The sequence below is a fragment of the Balearica regulorum genome, chromosome 1 (genome assembly GCF_011004875.1).
Source record: "Balearica regulorum gibbericeps isolate bBalReg1 chromosome 1, bBalReg1.pri, whole genome shotgun sequence".
In the NCBI taxonomy this organism is placed as follows: Eukaryota; Metazoa; Chordata; class Aves; order Gruiformes; family Gruidae; genus Balearica; species Balearica regulorum.
Window position 1 is genome coordinate 24637460 of NC_046184.1, and position 23903 is coordinate 24661362.

The 23903-nt window shown below is 41.1% G+C and overlaps 1 protein-coding gene across 2 annotated transcripts in view; it reads right to left on the reverse strand.

Annotated features, from left to right (window-relative positions):
• Positions 1-6452: 6452 nt before the first annotated feature.
• The window catches only part of LOC104632389 (ADP-ribosylation factor-like protein 8B), a 30270-nt gene continuing 12819 nt past the window's right edge, over positions 6453-23903 (reverse strand). Inside the window, exons 3-7 of one of the 2 annotated variants that reach the window (XM_075742939.1) lie at positions 14780-14853; positions 14330-14423; positions 12135-12202; positions 9612-9682; positions 6453-6881 (exon numbers count right to left, since the gene is read on the reverse strand). In XM_075742939.1, coding sequence (XP_075599054.1) covers positions 6832-6881; positions 9612-9682; positions 12135-12202; positions 14330-14423; positions 14780-14853 — 357 coding nt within the window. In that variant the 3' untranslated portion in view covers positions 6453-6831. The remainder of the gene's footprint in view (positions 6882-9611; positions 9683-12134; positions 12203-14329; positions 14424-14779; positions 14854-23903) is intronic. The other variant, XM_075742944.1, reaches the window with a different exon arrangement.

The following is a 23903-nucleotide window of genomic DNA, read 5'->3' on the forward strand; positions in this document are numbered from 1 at the left end:
GGTCATCAGGGTATGGCTTTATGCACCTGTTAGAGGAATCGGGGCATGGGAGTCAGCATAAGGCACCTCTTCACCTCAACCATTCTGCCTGCTCCCTTGCACTTACCTCCCATCTGGCTTATCCACATCCTCAGGGTGATTTATGAGAGTCTTCCTCCATGGAAAGTCCACTTTCCAAGAAACACTTGGCTACTCAGCTTGCAAATGCTCATATGGCATGGATAGCTCTTGGAATGTATCTTCTCGCTCAACTGACCATGCTGACAAAGGCAAAGGAGACAAAGAAGCTCTATATTAGGCTGAGAACATCCATATTCATCAGTTCATGCCATGGGTCAGCTCTATTACTCTTGTTTATCCTTTTTGAGATTGCTGTGACAATAGCACTACTAAAACAGGATCTGTTGCCTGCCCAATCTTCACAATCTTCCATGGCAGATGTATCTGCAAAACACTCATGTAACAACCTTTCCAACATAATGCTCCCGTGCTAGAAGAGAGCAAAAATGCTGCAGGCCATGCCATTAGGCACATCAAATGTCAGCAGAACTGGGGCTGGTGAAGGGACTGTCTCTGATGGTATACCACAAGCTCATTTTTTCTCACATACCCATACCACTTGGACTGCCTTTCCTCTTCAGCATTCCTTGTTAGCTCAGTTCCAAACTCTCTTTTCTTCTGGGGATCCTGTATGTGATGCCGCAATGAAGACATAGTGCCCTCAAGAATTGGGACATGATGTTTTCTTTCAAGGTGACTTTAGCACTGAGAACTCAGTGGACTGTGTCCATTTTGCCAGGAAACAGTTAAGTGCAGAGAACATGGGAACAATAGAACAGACTGTTCATTTTGGGAAAAAAAACAAACAAAACTGAGTCCAAGATCTTGCCAGACCTATCTTGGAATGACTAAGTCTGAATCTGGCCCTCACACAAGCCAAGCCATGTAAAATGTGCTAGATCCTGCTAGTGCTGCAAACAGCTCCTGAACAAGGGTTAAAGCCAGGACAGAAAAGTATGAGGTCACTTGCCTGAGTCACAAGAGAAGATGGCTGTCTTGGCAGGAGGCCAATCATAGAATCATAGAATGATTTGGGTTGGAAGGGACCGCAAAGATCATCTAGTTCCAACCCCACCCCACCCCCCGATACAGGCAGGGACACCCTCCACTAGACCAGGTTGCTGAAAGCCCCATCCAACCTGGCCTTAAACACTTCCAGGGATGGGGCATCTACAGCTTCTCTGGGCAACCTGTTCCAGTGCCTCACCACTCTCACAGTGAAGAATTTCTTTCTAACATCTCATCTAAATTGACCCTCCTTCAGCTTAAGCCCATTACCCCTTGTCCTGTCACTACACTCCCTGATAAACAGTCCCTCTCCATCTTTCCTGTAGGCCCCTTCAGTGGGGCCCTGTCGTGGTTTTGGCCCAGCCGGCAGCTGAGCGCCACGAGGCTGCTCGCTCACCCCTCCCCCAGCGTGATGGGGAGGAGAAGTATAACAAAAGGCTTGGGTGGAGATAAGGACAGGGAGAGATCACTCACTAATTATCATCACGAGCAAAACAGACTGAACTTAGAGAGGAAATTCATCTAATTTATTACTAAACAAAACAGAGTAGAGCAATGAGAAATAACATCAAGTCTTAAAACACCTCCCCCCACCCCTCCCATCTTCCCGGGCTCAGCTTCACTCCCGGCTTCAACCTCCTCCCCCCTCTGCGGCACAGGGGGACAGGGAGTGGGGGTTACGGTCAGTTCATCACACGGTGGGTCCATCTTGGAGCCGGCTGGCATTGGCTCTGTCAGACACAGTGGAACCTTCTAGCAGCTTCTCACAGAAGCCACCCCTGTAGCACCCCCTGCTACCAAAACGTTGCCATGCAAACCTAAGACATACTGGTAAGTCACAATTGTATCTCCCCAGAACCTTCTCTTCTCCAGGCTGAACAAGCCCAACTCTCTCAGCCTGTCCTCATAGGAGACGTGCTCCAGCCCTCTGATCAGTTTTGTGGCCCTCCTCTGGACTCGCTCCAACAGCTCCATGTCTCTCCTGTACTGGGGCACCCAGAGCTGGACGCAGTAATCCAGGTGGAGTCTCCCAAGAGCCGAGTAGAGGGGCAGGATCACCTCCCTCGACCTGCTGGTCACACCTCTTTTGATGCAGCCCAGGACACAGTTGGCTTTCTGGGCTGCAAGCGCACACTGCTGGCTCATGTTGGGCTTTTCATCCACCAAAACCCCCAAGTCCTTCTCCTCAGGGCTGCTTTCAATCCATTCTCCATCTAGTCTGTAGTTGTGCTTGGGATTGTGCCAACCCACGTGCAGGACCTTGCACTTGGCCTTGTGCCAATCAAGAAAGGCAGAGACTCCATCTTTCATGGAGACCTTATATTTGTGCTGAGGGACCAGTGTGTTACTCCTCACAGATGTCCCATTTCAGTGTCTTCTGCAGTGTAGGAAGAAAGTTGTTCCACCCTGTCCCATACCCTGGTGGCTTTTAGATGATCAAAGCTTCTGAGAACCTGAAATACTGTTTTCTTTTTGTTTACCAGTGGTCAGTCTCTGCCTCTAGCCTGACCGCATGATGACATGAATCATTTGATTTGGACCATAATGCAACACCATCTCTTGCTAGGCATGAAATTTGATCATATCGCATTTGATGACACATGATGTTGATCTAATTCATTGCCCCACAGATCTTAAAACCATCCTTCCCCATAAGGAAGGAGGATGTAAGGACATCTCTCCTCACACTTCCTTGCTTTCAATAGCCTGTCCTGCATCACTCCATGCTGATGACCTTTGGCTCTAGACCAGGTTTGCAGGCACTCCCCATAAGAGAGGGTGTCACTGTCTTAGGTGCTAAGCACAAAAGTATAATGGAGAGGTACCATGGCTCCTGTCAGTGTACCCCAGGATCTCTGAAGGGAAAAGTATAAATGTGTCCTGTTCTTTGAAGGCATTTGAATAAGACAAATCCTAAGGAAGAATTGCTGCCCAGACATACTGTAAAGACTGTCTGTCACATGTTGACTCCAAGACATGGACTGGCCTGGAAACCATGGTGCAGAAAATGAATAGCCAGAAGCGAGCCCTTCACCCATACTCCACGTCCCTTACATGCTTTAAGCCATGACGTTATGGCCTGAGGTAGGCAGAGTTTGTTATGCAGGCCCTTGCAGGATCACAGTGTGCGTGCTACAGGCCAGACTGGGTCATAGCAAGGGGCAGAAGAGCCTTGCTGGAGATGCCAGCCAAGGGTACAGTCTGTTCTGCTTCACAGGCTTTAAAATTTTGGGGTCACTATACACAATTCTTGTATACGTTCCATCAGCCTGCTCAAAAGTCTCGTGACAGCCAGTACGTACACCCTGTCCTAAATCACACAACAGAGGCGTTCAACTTAGTATGCTGCTCAGGTGACTGAAGTACCAGCGTTTTACAAAATAGCTTATTCAGGAACAAATTATGTATGTGTCACTGCTCTCTGCAATAAATGTAGAAAGTTTTATAGTGCAGTTGATAAAAAACTCGACTTTGATTTGGGTTTTTTTGTATCATTTAACTAAAATTTTATGCTCATGATTGCTTTCTACAATATGCAATGCAAAAAGAAAAGAAATATGGGGAAAATTACATCACTAGCAGGAAAAAAATTAATAAATAAGATGTGCTGGAAGTAAAACAGATGGTTGGCACCTGGTGGTTCTGTGTAGCCCTGGGTGACAGTTAAGCTGTTCCTATGCTTGGGAGAAGAAAAAGGGGAAGAGAAACATGTCTGTATCACTGCTGCATGCATGCTATTTTAGGGCTCTTGATGTTGTGGGGTCTGGGGTTACAAGCTGTATCTAAAGGTTAGTCCCAAAACTGTCCCCATCCCCCAACACTGCTCTCTTCCCATAGCCCGGAGGATGTTGTGCATGAAGGCTGGATTACCACCCTCACGCATGCCGAGGGATCAGGACCACTGAGCACACCGTGGCACCTGCCACGTCCCAGCAAAGCCAGAGCACAACAGCAGCCCTTGCTGCTCTGTCTTGCAGGCAGCTTCGCGGGAGTACCGAGAAGCAGAAAGCAATCACGGTGTGGTCACTCCACGATCTCCACTCCTTCTCTGCTTCTGAAACACATCTAATGTGGATCCACGCAAGGCACTGCATTATATATTGCTGTCTGAGCAAGGGGACACTCCCTGCACAGAGGGTCCTCGGCAGAGAAAGTTTTGTGACCTCTCCAAATAATGTTGCTGCAATACTGTCTCCAGTGGTCTAGACCTCTGTATCACTTTATGGCCATATGCAGTCTCAGAAATAGGATGTCAGAGCTGTCAGTCAGCTACAGTTCATCTTTCCCACAAAGCTATTGAATGTGACAGTAAACACTCATCTTCAGCTAAGCCCATTTTGAAAAATTACTTGAAGGCAAGCTGTTGAAAAACAGACAGGCAGTTTCAAACGGTAACAGTGAGGCCAGTGCCTGTGCTGATTTGCCTTAGGTTCGCATACAAGGTCACTCAGTAGGAGAAAAATAATTTAAAAACAAAACAGCATATGCTGTATAATGGAATTACTTTAATAACAAAATTGCTCATTCTCATCTCTTATTCACAGAGATTCATTCAGCCAACCTGGAATCTAACCTCCTCCCTCTGCAGGTTGTCTTTAGCTTGCATTGGTACTTTGTGATGTGTATACAACATGTAGGAAGTTAACTTCTTTGGTCATCTCCCAAGGAAATACTACATTGAGCAAAGCAAGGGAAGGATAGGATCCAGCACCGCTTTTCTCACCAGTGCTGTCTTGGAAAACTGGCTGGTTCCAATCAGCCTGCAAGGAGGTTGCATCCACCCCCACAAACTGCCTGCAGCAAAGGGGTGGGAGAGGTCCAGCTTAAGGAGTGATACAGTAAGATTTGATATGGAGCTCCTACACCAGCAGCATGACCTTGCATGCCATGATAACAGGTTGGAAGGATGGGGCACTACTGTCAAAAAGCACATCAGCAGGAAGGATATTGAGCCCACTGGTACAGAAGTGGCTCTTCTCGTGCGTTGTATGCATAATGACTGCAATGCCAGTGCCTTTTACAATGGCTCTACTATTTCAAAAGTCCATAAGCAACAACAGTGTTCAAAATTCCTCACCTTAACCATCTAATGCTGGGTTTTCAGCATACAAAATGTCACTAGATGGATTACATGTCAGATTTTGGAAGGTCATGTCCAATATCCCATTTCAGGAACATCCACTATTTACTTATTTACTGAGCACTCAGCACTTAACACAGTCAAATGATTTTCATGTAACCATAGAAAAATTAGCCCCTCTGGCCAGACTTCTGCAGGCAATACTGCAAACATTTATGAATAAGTGCTACAACCTGACTATCATGCTTGTAGCAGCATTCTTGTGACACTTGAGGAAGATTTTATCAAGTCTGTTGAGCATGTTTTAAGCACCTTATCAGAGCCACTAGCCAAAAAGCAGACTTGACAAGAAACATTGCTATTTTTATAGTTCACATACTTAATCGCAAGAACTGCATAAACTACTTACAACCTTTTAAATACTATAGCAATGAGTTAATTTACCACAGCTTTAGACCAGCATCCCAGAACTTCTCCCTCCTAGATCTGCAAGTGTCCTTGAAACACTCTGCCACTAAGCATCTGTCTTGCATAAGTTTTAAGTCCATCTACTACTTTGAACTAAGTAGTAGATAAGTTTTAAGTCCATCTACTACATGAACTTTGCATATTTAATAAATTTCTAAACTCACAGAAGAATTCCCATCAGAGTGCTTCTAAGTGAAGCACTTGGAAGCAGATATCTGTAAGATGTTAGCAATGCATCAAAATTTAAAAAGTGAATTGCTTCTTTAATCTGTTTCAAAAGAACTAATCCTACTTTAGAGCTTGGCTATATTAGGCTGTATACTCAAAAATGCGGAAGGTTCAGGAATGGAAGGAGTAGTCCAGAAGCACTGTGAAAATTATTTCATTCACAATAAAAATGCTTAGGAAATCCATGAATTTTGGGGGGGAATAATGTCAAAAAGGATGCACATGCTTTCACCTGCTCTCACTCTGTATTTCCCTCTCTGTTTAAGAGAGAAAAACATCTGCTGCAATTCCAGGCTCTTTCCTCTCCCAACAGAGAAGGACAGGATTGTCTAAAATTTATATTATTTTTGAATTCCCAAAGAATATTCATCTGAATTATTTACCTTAGTGACTAGAAAAAACAGATAACTACAGGTACATGACTTTTTGGAAATAACTTCTCACCAATCAGAGTATTTGAAAGTGTTGCAATTAACAGCATTTTGTTCAAATAAGATGCTTTTAGTCATTATTTTTAATTTATTATTGATAATTAATTATAGGTATTCACAGGGAAAACATTCTGTATGAAAAATTATATGATACATTCAAAAAAACCCCAGTCATATCTGTTTCCACTGTGCAGTTTATTCAGTTTCAAATTAGAAAAAAATTACAAAGTATTTGACAATTCACATGCATAAACTCAAACATTTCAGCCCAAAAAAGTATTGATTTCTTTCAGTCTTGTATTAAGGCGTTCAGGAATTTCACCTAGGCAGACAAGTATCCAGATTTAAAAAAAAAACCAACAAACAACCACCCCCCCCCCAAAAAAAAACCCAACAAGATAAAGAGACAAGCTATAATTCAGTTTTACTTCTGTTAACAAACACAATCAAAGTGAGTCCTGGTAGTATGCAGTTGCTTTCTTTATCTTTTCACTTGTGTATAGGTGATAGGAGTCAAAGTGATTGGGAAAGAGTTATCTTCAGCAAAAGTTTTCTTCAACAGTTTCTTGATTTGGAGTGCTGAATAAGCCATTGTAATGTTATGTCTGCCAGAACAGATAAAACAAAATGAAAAACTCAACAGGCTTTTTGCAGGGTGTAAAGGGAAAACAGAACACCAGCAATGTAACACAAATAAAACCCCCCAAACAAACAAAACCCAGAAACCACAGGTTCTCATTTACACCTAACTAAAAATCCAGTACTTAAAAATCCAGGTAAGGTTTTTTTCTGTTGTTTCTTGTTTGTTTTTAAATTATGTGCATTTTGTATTCTTGAAATATGATGACTGACATAAAGTTCTCTAAGCCACAGATGAAGAACTGTTGGAAAAGCAAAGATTTAAGATGACCATAAAATGAACTGTAAAATCCAGACCAGAATGAAATGCAGTGTGAGAACAAAGGCAGAAATACACAACCAGAAGGAAAAAGAAGGGCAAACATCTGACAAAGCATTAAGAAGCCATTTAGATAGGTTGCAGGAGTCCAAGGTCTCTGAAAGACATGCAATGCTGGACTAAAATTTGATAGCTGAAATTGGTACCCCTCCTGATACAATCTAACGCATTGGGCTGAAAACTGCAGCAGTTCACAAACTGATTCATGAAGAGATTAGATGTTTTTGCCTCAAGGCAGTAACATCTGTCAGGAAGGTAGGAAGGATGTCAGGGGGGCAGCAACAGATCTAGCCCTCAAATTTAAATTTGTTGCCACATCTGTCCTAAGTTCAAGACAGCACTCCATGAATATCCTGGCAGAGCAGCTCAGGCACTGAGACTGCAGACAAAAGCATCCCACGGCCTCTAAAACAAAGCTAATAACTATATACTAATCTTTCAAGTATCTCTGGACACAGAGACTGGCAGCCTTACACCTACACCTCCGGATAAGACCAGTTAACTAGGCTGCAGTTTGCACTGAAAAATGACTATCATCTCATTCAACTGCATTGACATCAATCAAAAATGCAGAGGAAGAAGACAGCTCCCAGTCTTCTTAACAACCTAGTACTTTCATCACTTTAATAAGCTAAATATATTCTCAGTATAGTTTTTCATTATAAACGATATTTTCCAGTCCTTTGATCTCCCTAGGTTCTTGCTCGAACTCTTTTCAGTTTCTCAAGGTCTTCTTCAAAATATGGCACGCAGTGCTCCAGTAATGCCTGCACAGTTCCAAACACACGTGATATACGCAGTCTGCTCCCATTCTTTGGGCAAGTATTCAGGAACCAGGTTAGCCTTTCCAGGCACAATGTTACACTGGAAGATACTTGACTGATACGCAGGATTTGAGTCTTTTTCATCACTACTCCCAGGACTTCTACAAGTGATTTACACGGTTTTGCATTAGTGATTATTCTTTTCATTATTTTCCCATTTGCAAATTTTAGCATGCTTTTTTTGCATGCTTTTCTCCTCCAGGCCATCCATATAAATGAACCATGATCAAAACCTATTTTCTCCAGGATCCTTTCAGAAATTAAGCTGGTTTTACAAGTTTCTAGTCACAATACCACTTTTAAGATTCCCCACTGCAGCCTTGCCAATCTGATGAGGATCAAGCACTGCATTTCTAAAACCTCGATCATCTTCACTGCCCTTCACCTATGCAGATAATCCTGACTATGTTGTCTTCCTCGGTTCTTATATCCCAAAGTCTAATCTTCCCCACTGTAACAGCACATTCTGTGTATTTTCCTCACTCAGAGATAAGTGTTGCACCCCAAGCTGCAACAAACCTGGCTCTGGTCTCCTTCAAACCAACACACCCAAATCGTGTACATCATTTTCAAGAGAAGCCCTCACTGACTAACATGTCCCTGCACACAGCTGAAATGTCTCTCAGCTGTCTGAAGCCCAGGTGTCGTGGCATAGTCTCACCACCTCCACTACCTGGTCCTCTCTGCTTAGGATGGAAATTTCCCCTGCTGCTGAGAGAAAATGGCTTTCCTCCCACCGTCTCTCATTCAGCTAAGCCCTACAGAGCTACCCGGCTCTTCTAACGAGTCTGGCTTCCTCAGGAAGCGACTATAAATATCCTCCCAGGCAGTATCCCTCCCATCCAGCACCGCTGCTCTTAGCAGCGTGCAGGGAAGAAGGGTGACACAGAGGCAGCATGTCCCCAGGCAACTGCTGCTTCTGCTGGCTCAGCCTGTGCCTCACCCCTTTCTCCTGCCCTGTGGAGGGAAGGGGAGAACGTGACAGAGGAAAGGGATGGGAAAGTGGAAGAAAGGGGGGGAGGGAGGAAAGGGCAAAAAGCAAAGGTAGATGGAAGACCACTTCATGGGGCTTTTATAGGTCCTCGCTGACTTCAGGATACGCCCTCTGCTCTCCAGTAGGACAAAAACACTAATCCCTCAGTTTGAGGAACACCGCCACACAGCCACATGCACGTAAGGCCTCCTTACAAAGTAAAATCATGTATGTGGCAAAACACTTACCAACATTTTTAAGTATCACCTAGTAATTGAAAGACCTTCATATCCAGTTACTATTTTTTCAAAAGTAACACAGTTTTTGTGAAGGATTCATTTACTTCAGGTTTTAAATATGCTTTTTCAAGGCCCTGTCCAATTAATTTCTTAACTTCTCATGGAACTAAACAATTCTACAAGTGACTTAAAACAAACACAATTGCATGCAATATTTGCAACAAAATCTTTCAAAGTAAATTGAGATTTTCAGTTATATATTCAAATCTCATTAACATTTTTAATATCTGATCCAAAGTACAAAGTATACACTGATGATGCTGTAAGGAAAAGCAGCTTACCAATGTTATCCTTCTCTTTACAGGAAATGGAATAGCAACAGATTTCTCTGTCTTGAATAGCTGAAAGGTTTCTACAGAAACAAAAATAATAAAATAAATAGTGTTATAACTCCACAAAAACTGACAACAGAAATTTCCATTAAATTACATGTTTTCTACTTTTTACTCAGTGGGTTCAATTCTATCCTCGGATACCAAATTTTTAAAATATGTTACTGCACACAAAAACCCCCAAATTTCTTAAACTATAAAGATTAGAAGGTTATGAAGTCATTTCACGAAAATTCAAATTTCTCTTCAAGTCAGTGTAATAGTAAATAATAAAACCACAGAAATCCATGAGCTGAAAATAACGTTTTGTAGTGCAACCAAGTAACACTACCATGTCTTTTATTATTTTCACTTAGAATTCAGAGGTTTTATCTCTAATGACTCTCATAATCAAATAACAATACTCAAATGATCACACCTTCAAACAATGGAAAGAGAAGTCATTTCCAGTTAGTTTTGACTGGGAGAAGTGCCTGAAGAGTGGAGAAAAGCAAATGTCACTCTTCTCTTCAGAAAAAGCAGGAAGGAGGACCCAGGGAACTACATGACAGTCAGCCTCACCTTGATCCCTGGGAAGGTGATGGAGCAGCTAATCCAGGACACCATTTCCAGGCAAGTGATGGACAAGGTGATCAGGAGTAGTCAGCATGGATTCACAAAGGGGAAATCATACTTGACCAAGTCAATAACCTTCTACAGTGAAATCTACAGCTTGGTAGGTGAGGGGAGAGCAGTGGATATTGTGCACCTTGACTTCAGTCAGGCTTCTGACACTGACTCCCATAACATCCTCGCAGACAAGCTGAGGATGAGCAGACGGTGAGGTGGACTGAAAACTGAACAGTTGAGCCAAGAAGATGGCAATTAGTGGCATGAACACTAGTTGGAGACCGGTAACTAGCAGTGTACTCCAGGGATCAATACTGGGTCCAAACCTGTTCAACATCTTTATCAATGATCAGGATGATGGGACAGTGTGCACCCTCAGCATGTTTGCTGATGACACATAACCGGGAGGAGTGACTGAAACACCAGAAAGTTGTGCTGCCATCCAAAGGGACCTCCACAGGCTGAAGAAATGGCCTGACAGGAACCTCATGAAGTTCAACACAAGGAAGTGCAAAGTCCTGCCCTTGGGGAAGAACAACCCCAGGCACAGGTACATGCTGGGGACTGTCTGGGAAAGCAGCTTTGCAGAAAAGTATCTGGGGGTCCTGGTGGACACCAAGTTGAACACAATCTAGCAATGTGGCAAAAAGGCAAATGGTATCCTGGGCTGCATGAGGAGGAGTGCTGCCAGCAGGTCAAGGGAGGTGATCCTTCCTCTCCACTCAGCACTGCTAAGGCCATACCTGGAGTGCTGTGTCCAGTTCTGCGCTCCCCAGTACAAGAGGGATGTGAAGCTAATGGAGAGAGACCAGTGAAGGACCACTAAAACCATTAACGGACTGGAGCATCTCACATATTAGGAAAGGCTGACAGAGCTGGGACTGTTTAGCCTAGATAAGAAAAGGCTCAGGGAGGATGTTATTAATGTGTACAAATATCTGAAGGGAGGCTATAAAGAAGATGGAGCCCAGTGGCAGGACAAGAGGCAATGGGCACAAACTGAAATGCGGGACTGAAACGCAGGAGACCTCCTCTGAAAATAAATAAATACTTTTTACCTCTGAGGGTGACCAAGCACTAGCACAGGTTGCCCAGAGAGCTTGCAGAGTCTCCAGCCTTGAGATATTCAAAAGACATCTGGACACAGCCCAGGGCAAGCAGCTCTAGGTGGCTCTGCTTGAAAAGGTGGGTGGACAAGATGACCTCCAGAGATTCCTTCCAACCTCAGTCATTCTGCTTACTAAGTCCTAGTTTAGTTGCTTAGTCTTTGGATCATCCTTCTATACTGAAACTTCACTTCACTTCCTACTGATTAAAATTATGTGATTTGAGACATAGAATCCTATTCTGCAAAATTAGTGCTATACTGGCCATTTTTACGGAATTGTGTATTTCTTTTACAATTACCCTTACAATGCATCAATTTAAGTTAATTTCAGTAATCCATAAGTATATGCTTTGGATACATGCCAAAAATATCTGAATTGCTTAAATTTACAGAGAGTAGTTTGAAATGGTTCTGTTCTAATGCCATTCGAGCATTAAACTGCCACTACAATGTACTCTGAAAAGTGTAAGTGAGCCTATTACTATCTATAGCAGTCATATCATCAGTGATGGGAAAACAGGATTATCTGAAACAACTTTATAAAACCGAAATAATAATCAACAGAGGTTCAAATCTACTGCAGTCAGTTAACAGCCTAGATTGCTATTTCAACTGCCAGCAGAGCTCGAAGTGGAGTATCTGAGAATGTAAAATGGAATCTGTTATAGCTGGTTATTGCCATAGACTACCAACAATTTTCTCTTACATATCAAATTTCACAGTGTCGTAGCTATTTACACAGGCCAGCTACTTACAATTTCTCAATTAACTGCTTTTCATCCAGTGCACCTGGGAGGTCTCTTTTATTTCCAAGGACTAACACCTGAAAGAAATCATTCATATTCATGTTAAATCCAGGAGCAACATAAGTTTATTTTAGTCTTTAACCATTTGTTAGCACTATTTTGGATCTTGCAGCTAAGTATTTAGAACGCAATAGCGGACATATTCAAAATGACCAATGACTGTGGGAGCATCATGGAAATCCCACTCCTGGTCAGGGTCAGATGCTGGATGCACATCTTCTGAAAACTGGATCCAATTATTTCTGGGTGTATCAGTATCAGAAGTCTCCTCTGGAAGTGAATCTCTCCATTCTGGATGGCATTATGGGATGGTGTCAGATTGCATGCAACCAAACCTGGAAGAAAGCATGCACCAGGTGCACTCAAGCCACCAACAGACATTCAATTCAGAGGACCAGACTAATGTTAATCAAAAGTAGCAACAGAGGCTGGGTCCTCAAGATCCAGACATGATCATCTCTACAGTTTTGTTCCCCTGCTTTTTAATGACATACTAAACAGACTGGCAACCAAACCATGTATCACCCAAGCACCAGATAAATGGCTGATTCCTCTCCCTCCAATTTGAGCATCCATGGTAGAAATCACAAAGGCAGCCATTAGAAATTAAGTCTGAGAAATGCAGAAAATTTTCTGAGCTTAAGAGCTCCTATGCAATACTTAAGGCTTCAAGTATAAATTAAGGTCAGATAAATGGGTTGAGCACATTCTAAGATAGAGTAAGCAATGGAAGGTATTTCTAATTATGATTCCATTATTGTTTTCCAGATGCGTTACAATTCTGAGTCGAGACTGTCCCATTATTTCCCATGAATCTGGAATACATTAAAACTCATTACTTGCAGTCTCAGATTAATAAAGCTACCTTAAAATCTATAATGCCAAAGCCTGAGTACAATAAATTGAAGTAAGTTCAATACTAGTTACTACCTTTGAAATAAAAGTAAGTAAAAAATACATTACTGCACCTTGGAAATGACTGTGCTGGTCAGGCTGGGCAATTGGAATGTGATATTATAGCATATAAAAGGAAAGGAACTTAAATACTTCTGAAGATATGAGAGACCTATCATTTCAGGAAGGAAAAGTGAGAAGTAAAAGAGGACACGAAAACAGTACAAAGGACAGACAATGTCACTTGTCATGAAAAGCGTGACTATGGATTTCCATAGGATTTGTTTGATATATACTTAACATACAAAACCACAACAATAATAGCAAACCTTATAAAAAAAGATGAAGAGCCATTTGAAAAATTCTCCTTTGAGAATGGATGGGTGAGAACTTTATTCTCACAATGATTTCATGTTAGCTGTCTGTCTACTCATCCTCAGATGACTTCGATCACTGGCACTGGGCAAGTGTCCAAGTATTTGCTTACAAAAAAGGGGCCAAGCAAGAGCCAGCAAGTTGTGAGTAATTTCTTCCTGATTTGTATGTACCACTGTTTTCTTTCTTATGATCACAGGTATGAACCCTTGGTTGGTATTGTCAGCATCAAAGATCAGTGCTAACCTGATGGATTCCTAATAGGTCTAAATTGGCAGATTACATTTAACTAAACAACATTAGTCTGCACCTCCATAATGCCTCAGAATTTCAGCAGAATATACTACACTTGGCACTTCGTACTGGAGAACAGATGCATATTTGCATTTTTTCCACACAGTTTAGTTTGAAAAACTAAAAAGTCAAGAAAAAGGAAAAGTCGAGACACATAAAAAGTCAAACTTCTCCACAATCTGTGGAAGCAGAGGACACTGATGTTAGTGCCTGCCACCTTCAGAAAGACAAATCTCACATGCCTTAAGATACTACCAGAAACATATCTGGGTCACTGGTTCAAACCCAGCCAACAAGGGGACTGACTGGAAGTAATTACTGTCTGATAATGCCACATGTGAAAATGAATTTTTTCCAAATCTATTCTGACCTTTAGACGAGAAAACGTACAAACACGCTGCAGTGCTGATAAGATACTGAGTCCTCTGAAAAAATGTCACAATAATTTTTGTAAGAGCACACACTGTATTAAGGCTGCATCATATTTAAGCTAGTATTTTCAAGAGTCCAGAAGAATCAATTCATGAGGATTTAGGCTACACTGTCTACATTCAGGTAAGAATAATAATCAAAATACTTACTGGAATTCCATGCAATTGTGGCTTATCTATCAAACTGTGTAGCTCATTCTTTGAAGCTTCTACTTTTTCTAAGTCTGCTGCATCCACCATGTAACTGCAATGGGAATATAGTTACTTATGGTATTGTCCATTACTTGCAGAAAGTTGCAATAAAACATCTGAAATGTGACAAATGTGTTTGCATTGACAACAGCATTAGAAAAGTCCTGAGTCATATAAGTCCTGCATTTATTAACACAGGAAGATAGAGAATTAAATACGGACTGTGGGGGAAAAATGGCCTGCAGCATGCAATTACTTATATATCTGGGTTGCTGGATGTGTAAAACACAGTACTTTTATTGTGCTGGTCTTCTTATGTGATGGAGGTGGACAGGAAGAAAAGCATATCTATTAAAATAATATATATTTTAAAATACATTGTGTATGGGCATACACAGGAAAACTTACACAACTGCATTGACTCCTCTGCAATAACGCTCCCACATGCTTCGAAACCTTGGCTGCCCTCCAATGTCCCATACCTGGAAAAGTTAAGAACACCCCAACGTTTTTGAACTGCACAGTACTAACAGTACAGAGAAGAACTCTTGCATGCAGCATGCAGGTTGATTGACAATGCCTAAATGTAGGCAAGTTTTTAAGTAACCTTCCTCAAGAGACTGGTCTTCTCAGCCCCTTCCAGTCAACAGAGGGGGACAGGCACATTCACAGGGCAAGTCAGTCCTGTGACATTAACAGCTCCAAATGTCCATTTGGAGAATGCTACCCTTTCCCACTCACTACAATAACAGTCTTTCTCAGATACCAAAGTAAATTCTTGCAAATACACAGTCTAAAACCCAGAAAGAATAGCATCATTATATGAAAAAAAGTTGCATTTTTATGGGGCCAGGGAGACCTAAGTTAAGAATGCATCAGGCCTTCAGCAAGATAAAGACGGATATTAAGTAAATAAAGAGTTGGTCGGAGAGCAGATTGAGTCCACGTAAAGGATGATGTACTCTAGGGAGCTCCACTACCTCCACAGCTATGCCATTTGTTCATCAAATATGCTTTAAAAGACACATGGATTAACTGATGAGAACTAGAAAGGAAACAGTAGTGTAGGGTAGGCCTGAAGTGATTAATCAGTGAATCTTAAGGAAAGGAAGCTCAAATTCTGCTTGGGATTTTATAAAGCTCCAATCCTGCTAATACTTATGCATGCTATTAATGTCCAGCAATCCCACTGAATTTCGTATCATTAAAAGGCTAGCACATTATTTTTCTGTGGAGGAGTTACTTATTCTGCTTTGCTTGCAAAAAATCAGTATTTTTGGTGGATGACAATAATCTTGTTTCAGAACTGTTTCCAAGATCAAAACACCAGGGAAAGGATCTAAATCTTGCAGGCAAGGGCTGCATGATGATGTAGCTGTTGCAGCTACATCAAACACAGTTGTGTTACAAGTGGCACACCTATCACAATAGTGATGAACACTGAAAAATAAAATGAATGGGCTTGTTCCTATGTAAAGGACAAAGACAAGTAGTTATTTCTTATTTTAATCAGATTTAGCTACCAAAACAATATGTACTGTATACCAGATCTAGGAGGCATATCCATTACAGCACAAACTAAATTTAGAAGTAACACAGAAGCAAAACTTTCTTAAGAGTTGTTTTCATATTTATACTTTATAAATCCAAACATATTAAACCTGTTGTGGCAACAAAGACTTGCACAAAAGAGTGAGACTTAAATAGGCCCTTGGGATAAGGCCTTTTTCAAGTAATGTGTACTATATGTTTAATTCTACATTCCATAAATCATATTTATGTATCAATTTATCATTTTCAACACCTTATGTTCGTATTTTAGAAATAAATATTTCCCACTTCACCATTAAAATCATTCCATGATTGATATAATACCGTTCCTTCTGGAATAAAATTAGTATATCACCTAAATATAGATTGCCTTTGATCCCCTTTATAAGATCAAAATTTTACATATAAAAGAGAGTTGAGTGAACTTCTGACCATGAACTGTGTATCAATTATTATCTGCACTGACACTTGAAGTGCTGTTTCAAAAGTCTTAATAAAATAAACCTTTTATTTTAAAAGCTTGAAAGAGATGAGTACACAGTTCAGTATTATAGTTAGATAACAAACCTCACACCAACACTAATTATTCCAGTAACTCATCAGGACCTTGAAACTATCAGTAACCATCTGGTGCACATCTGTGTGTCTGGAAAAAGAAACTAAATTATTTTCTTGGTAGATCAGAGAAGAAAGAAGGGGAAAGAGGACAAGGAAGGCCAGTAGTATGATTAGATTTCTAGAGACTGGCAGTAATTATTCCTGGTAGCCACAAAAATCTACACGATGATGTAGCCAGGACTAATCACAAAATAAATAATACAAGATATAAAGAAATACTGGTTTTGTCCTCATTTGATGATATACTATATCTACACTATATTTAATTGCACTGCAGAACAAGTATTGTTCTCATTAGGAGAAAGTCACCTTGAAACAATTGAAAGATAAGTCATTTCCACTCAGTATCCCTATAAGGCTTACAGCTATTCATTAAAGTACAACATGAATGACACCAGATAGACTAGGTGTTTTTAATAATTCTTGGGAACCCAGTTTATGTCAATATTTTAAGTTATAATTATCTGAAATAGGGAAAGAAAATAAATGCATGAAATAAATAAGAAAATCCTCACCTCTTTGCCTATGAAATTAAAATGGTGCTAGCAGTAACTTTCTAATACTCTTTATTATATTGAATAGTCAATGACAGAGTTAACTACTTTATTCAAAACACAAATCTCTGCTCCAAACCATTTCCACTCTACATGACTGAACAGACAGAACTGTGAGAGTACAAGAGGCACCCAGGAAGGAAAGGGTAGAGGTCTTAGCATTAAAGACATTTTCTTGTATGAGCCTTGCATGGTTTGTACATCAGCTATTTTTGTATCCCAGTATTTAATACACAGGTAAAAAGTATATTCTGGGTGTGAACTGGGAGAGGCAGGAGACTACACCTTAACAGCAGAATATACAGCTAGTTATAAAAAGTTTATTTTGTCTGGGTGTTTTTAAAAAGAGATTGAATTTTAAATTGCTCCCATGGCTTTCACTGGTCCCTCAGGAATAACATTTTAATAATATTTATCATGCTTGCAGATCTACAATCTCATAAAATAATGGAATGTTTTAATTTGTAAACTAGATTAATCACCATACTTTGGAATCATCATTTACCATAATGCTTATACTTACCTGTTAAATCAAATTCTTCTAAAATAGGAATCTCTCTGGATATGTCTCTTGTTCAATTTCTTCATGTGGATCTAAGGCTCCTTCTTAAGACCACAGCTACCAGCTATGTTTAAGGAGCAAATCCTTTTCTTTTGCACAGAGGTGTATTATGACAGTTGAGCAAAAATGCAGCTGGGGAACAGGTTCAGAGGTTTTCGAAAGCTTTCTGTTACAGTAAGGCTCATTAACACTCTAGTTGTGTTTCTTTTAATTAGCTTATATTGTGGGGAGACTTGACAGTTAATGAGAAAGTTTCAGGAAAAGTATTTCTACATGTCAGCTTTACATGGCTTTTTTTCAGACATGCTGGGTAGGATATTGTGGACAGAGATGTATACAATGACACATTGGTATCTCAGTGTCAATGCATGGGTTCAGTACCTATGATCTCACCATAGTCAGTGAAGCCTAGACAGCTATTCAGTTGACCAGATGTGATGTCTTCTTTAGGATGACAGAATTATGCTCTAGGCTTGACAGCAGTGACTAGAGCTCCTCTGACTACTATTAAAGGAGCTTAACTCTCATTGCAGACATATAGGTGTTTACATTCAGGCATCTTAATTTGCAAGCTGAATCCAACACTACAAATACTTGAACTCAGAAATAGATCTTTCTGCTTGGAAGTATTCAGAAAATATCAGCCATAAAACCTAACCTGAACAAACAGGTGAGGAAATTCTGAACACAGAAGAGTATTCAGGCAGAATAAAGGAACACCAGCAACATCCAACACCACGTTGTACACAGACAAGTCCACATATACTGAGACGTGACTAATGAGCAAATGCATACACAGCAAGCAGTCATAGCATTCATAGCCCACTCAATGTGTAATGACAGGGAGTAACTGGAAAGCATGGGATTCATTTCCCTCAACTTCAGCCACCTAAAATGTAGGCATCTAATCCAATTGACTAAAATTTCTCTGTGGCTACTGAAGAGCTCAGAAGACACCCACAGCAGGAAACGACTGCATCTGTCTTACGTACCTTGCCTACCACGTGAACCATTCTTGCAAAGCACCCACTGCTCTCCACCGAGTTTAGACAACTGGCTCAGGCTGCCTTCCTCCCTGGCACCTAGCTAAGCTCAGGGGAGAGAAATCCTAAATAGTCATCAATTCTAGACTGGAATCTTCAATTAGTAATGTTCAGGTTATTTGTCTAATAAATGGGAAGAATAAATAGAGCTAAATCAAATAACCTTAAAATTTTTAATCAATTGCCCTGTGGATAGAGCCTTACTTGTAGGACCAGCCATGTAACCTATTACAGAAGTTAGAATACCTTACTAGCTTAGAATACTTACTACCTATTATTCTATATTTTGGAAATGTCTTCACAGTTGCTCTTGAAGCTGAAAAAAATATGGCATGTGGCTACATTTTCTGCAGGCAATACTTCCCAGAGCACTGGCAATACTTCCCAGAACACTATGTTCTTTGAAATCAGTCTTGGTTCTTCAAAGAACCCTGTTGTCACTCCTCACTGGTGATAAAGTCCAACTTTTTAACATTTTTTGCAACTAGGTATTTTATTTTAGTCACATCAGGCAGAAGAAAACTGCTATATGCACACTTCACAGTTTATAATTATTTAATTTAATCATAGCACTTTCACTGAAGGACTGGAAATGGACTTAGACTTGCAACACAAAATGGCTGAATATCTTAAACTCCTGAAAACAAGCACAGAGGCATTTTAATGGGAGGGAGTATTTGTCAATTATCAGGGTATATTTGCCATTTTATCAGAGACACAAGGTACAATGTTGGAAGGATCAACAGGTGGATTTTAAACAGGACACAAAAGCAAAGTCTGTCCTCAGAAACCATTTTCTGAATCTCATGCTACTTACCTCCACATTGTGTTCTGAGGCAGCAGAGCATCAGAGAACCCAGCTTTAGAGGTAAGACTGTAACCCCCTTAATCAAGATGTAACAAACCTCTAAACAGAAGGAGCCAATCCAGACTAGCCTCAATATTGTGTCCTCCCCAAAGCAGAAAGCCCTGATTCTGCATGACTACGTGCAATCCTTTATAACTTCTTTTCACATGATCGTGAATCAGTCTCTAGACATCAAAATCCAAGAGATTCTGGTGAAAGCAGCCATATAGAAGTTATATGTTGTGGGCAGAACTTGCATTTGCAAGACTGAGGGTAAGGAGACCAGAGGTAAAGACACTGCTAGCTCAAAACAGCCGATCAATAACTACTGTAGTGATTATTAATTCTGCTTGTCCTTGAAGAACATGAAAGCAAAAATGAGTATTTGCTCAACAGCAGAGAAAAGCTAGGAGGATGTGCATCAGTGTGTATGCTGGGAAAAGGTAATCTAATATTGGTAGATTAGACAAGAAAAGGACATCCTCCCGTGACAGATTGAACCCCACAGAGGAACTCCCTGGCACTCTCCTCGTGTGTCCCCCTCTCAAGTCTGAGAATCCTGACAGATTCCCAGCATTTATCAATGAGGCAAAGCTGCTGAGGACAGAGCTAACCAGGTGTCCCAACAGGATGGTGAAATAGAACATACGTTTATGTAAACTACAGATAACTTCAAGCTGGGAGTGGATAAAAAGAAAAGATCAGAATCCTAAAGTATCCGGACCAACTAGAGGCATGGTCTGAAATAAGGCAGCTGAAATTTAACACAGACAAGTTCAAAATGCTACATTTGGACGGAGGGAATCAAATGCACTATGACAAAATGGATAATAACCAGGAAGAGGTGTAGGACAAAAAGCTTGAGCCATTCACCAATTAAATATGCGTTTCAACAGTGTTGCAGATCTTAAATCAGCATGCACTAGCAGAAGCATTTTATATACGACTTCAGAAATATGCACTGCCCTGTCCTCAGTGCCAGGGAGGCTCTGGTTTTCAGCATCAGTCTATAGAACAGATGCAGACAAATTTGAAAAAGTTTAGATGAGAAAAGAAAGGGTGAGATGAGATTTTGAAAAGATGACCTATAAAGAGAAGAGGGGGGAGGAAAACCATAATGTTTCCCAGAAATGGCTGCCAGATATAGAAGAGAAGAAAAAAGCAGCTCAATTTGTGATGATGGCAACTAACATCAGATATTAGCGAAAAAGCTTTCTAACACTCAGAGTGAAAGAACATTACATAAAACAAGGGATACTGTAGAAACTTCTTCATGCAAGAACAAATTTTAACAAACAATTGCCTAAGATATTTGGCTAAATATCTGATTCACCTCAGAGCACAAGTTTGGTTTACGGGATTCCTTGAGATCAACTCTTGGTCCTCATTTTTAGGAGTCCTAACAGTTACTCTGAATGAGTGGTGAAACATTCAACACTGCCTGTTCTGACTCAGGACACTGGCTTCTGGCCCCACGTGTTTGTCCCAACCCCTGTAGAGGTTCCTAGCTAACACATGGTCCTGTCTCACACTCTGCAGCACACAACTCCCAGCACAGATTCAGTCTCCAAAGCTTCTCTGCCCACACTATCAGATGGGAGAGTGCTTTCATACTCTTCCTTCTTAGCTGATCATTGAGTAATTCTGATTATGCTCCATACTTATTCTCTGAACCACTATCTAACTTTCATTTAACTAGAACCAGTGAGGCTGGCAGGGATCTTTGGAGACTGTATATTCCAACTCACCCTGGTCAAAGCAGGGTGACCTAGAGCCGACTGCTCCAAGGATGGAGACTCGAGAATCTGCCTGGTCAACCTGTTCCAATGTTCAGTCACCCTCACAGTAAAAACGCTTCTTCTTATGGTTTAAATGGTATTTCTCATATTTCAGTTTGTTTCCATTGCCACTTGTCCTGTCACTGGGCACCACTGAGAAAAGTTTAGCTACATCTTCTGGCTACATTGATGAGATCTCCCTGAGCCTTCTCTTCTCTAAGCTAAACAGTCTCAGATATCACAGCACCTCCTCATATGAGATGCTCCAGTCTCTTTATCATCTTCATGGTCCTTCACTGGAGTCTCTCCAGTAGCTCCACATCCCTCTTGAACTGGGGAGCCTAGAACTGGACACAGTACTCCAGGTATGGTCTTACAGTGCTGAGTAAAAGGGATCTCCTCCCTTGACCTGCTGTCAAAACTCTTCCAAATGCAGCACAGGATGCTGTTGGTGTCTCTGCTGCAAAGGTACACTGCTCGCCAATGGTCAACTTGGTGTCCACCAGGACCCTCTGGTCCCTTTCTGCAAAGCTGCTTTCCAGCCAGTCAGCCCGTAGTGGTGCCTGGGGCTGATCCTTCTCAGGTGCAGGACTTTGTACTTTCTTTTCTTTAACTTCACATGGGTCCTGTCAGCCCGTTTCTCCAGCCTGTCAAGGTCCCTCTGGATGGCAGCATGACCTTCTGCTGTATCAGCCCTCCTCCCAGTTTTGTATTGTCAGCAAACTTGCTGAGGGTGCACTCTTGTCCCAGCATCCAGGTCACTAATGAAGACACAAAACAATCCCTGGGGTATATCACTAGTAACTGGACTTCCTGCTGTGGATCACAGCCCTTTTGAATCCAGCAGTACAGATTTTGCTTACACACAACTAACATAAATCACTGGAACACCCCACAAAAATTCTTTATAGAAATAACTACTTTGACTTGAAAACAGCCCAGATACAGCATGGCCTTTTCGGAGTGACCCAAGCCATACAGAATAGCCAGTACTTGGTGAAACACTGCTGGAGCTACACAGGCAGTGCACACTGAGGCTTGTATTACTGCATGCACATGAGATGGATGACATCACATGTAAGATGTTTTTTTATTGCTGCTGAATAGCAGGATGAAGCATTACAAAGCAGGGGGTTTCTGTTTCTATGAGGATGTTTGGAGAATTGGAAAATCTACTATCCAGAGGAGGGAGGAGTCCTGCAACGAAGGAAGCTAGAAGAGAAACGCACAGAGCCGGGATACTCCTCCTCCTCCCTCTTTGCCACATCAGAGCAAACAGCCAGAAGCTTCCCTTCACTCTCCAGCAGACCGGCCGGGACTGGCCCGGGCTGCAGCTCCCGTGGAAGGACGCTGGCCTCTAGTGGTGACAGCTGGAGGGACCTCACTCCAACCCCTGCATCTCCAGTCCCTTGAGCAGCTGCTCCCTGCTCCCTCCGGACTGCAATACCCAGGGCGGGTGGCAGGAACCGGCTGCCGGTGCGATTTTAAGAAAATGAAGCACAAAAGCAAGGAAAATGAAGCTGCTGCATTGGCTGTCTGTATGCATGTCTTGTGTTGCTCTATTTCTTTTTTATACCTAAGATCACCACTGCAAGAATCCAAGGTTGATTAGTTGGAACTTCACAATCATTTAAAATAACAGTTCACAATGCATGTCTTCTGATAAAAGAAATTTTTTAGCTACTGTCTAGTTTATTGAGCAGTAAATCTCACCAAAGCAAAAAGACTACTAATACTGAGCTGATCCAAAAATAGAGAAATTCCATCAAAATCAAATCACTCAGCAAACAACAAAACTTGCTTGGAATTAAAACCTAAAGTTAATTCAGTCATAGATTTAAAAAAAAAAAAAAAAAGCCATCAGTTTTGTTATGAACTTCACCAAAATAGTTTTAACAGGTTCCTAAGTTGTAGTACATTAGGTATTTTGACACTGGAAATCATCCTGTAACTTAATACTGCAACCACAACCTCAAAATCTGTAAAGCTTCCTGCTTAGATTTCAAATACTGCCTGATAAAATCTTTCCTCTTTGCCTCCTCTTTTTTTTTTTTTAAATAACAGGTGACAGGTTTTATTAAATACATTGTCAAGCCAAATTTTGACAATTCATGGTCAAATTGACAGCTCAGCTTCAATTAAAGAGCACATGAAATTGGCATCTTCCTACAAAATGTTTCGGCTTGCATAAATCAGTGTTGTTCTTTCAGTGTGGTTCAGATAAATACTCACACAGGCATGCTGGTGACGATACGTTTACGCATTAGGATTAGAGACGAAATATGAGAATAAATCTACTGGCTTCTGGAAATGACTGCCAAAATTGGAAGAAAGTAAAGAAGACCATGGGCTCCTTAGTTCTTGTTGCCTTCTGGAACTGTATGGAATCTAGAGATAGAACTGTAGTTAAGAAATCAAACAGTGATGCTACTCAGTGGTCTACCCCAAAATATGGCAAAACCAGATAAAGGATTAGTATCACCTACTTGTTGCTGTAGCAACTTACTTTGCCTAAGGTGACCAGTCTTATACTTCTGGACCGCCATTTTTTCACTTGATGACTTTTTGATCTAGATGGT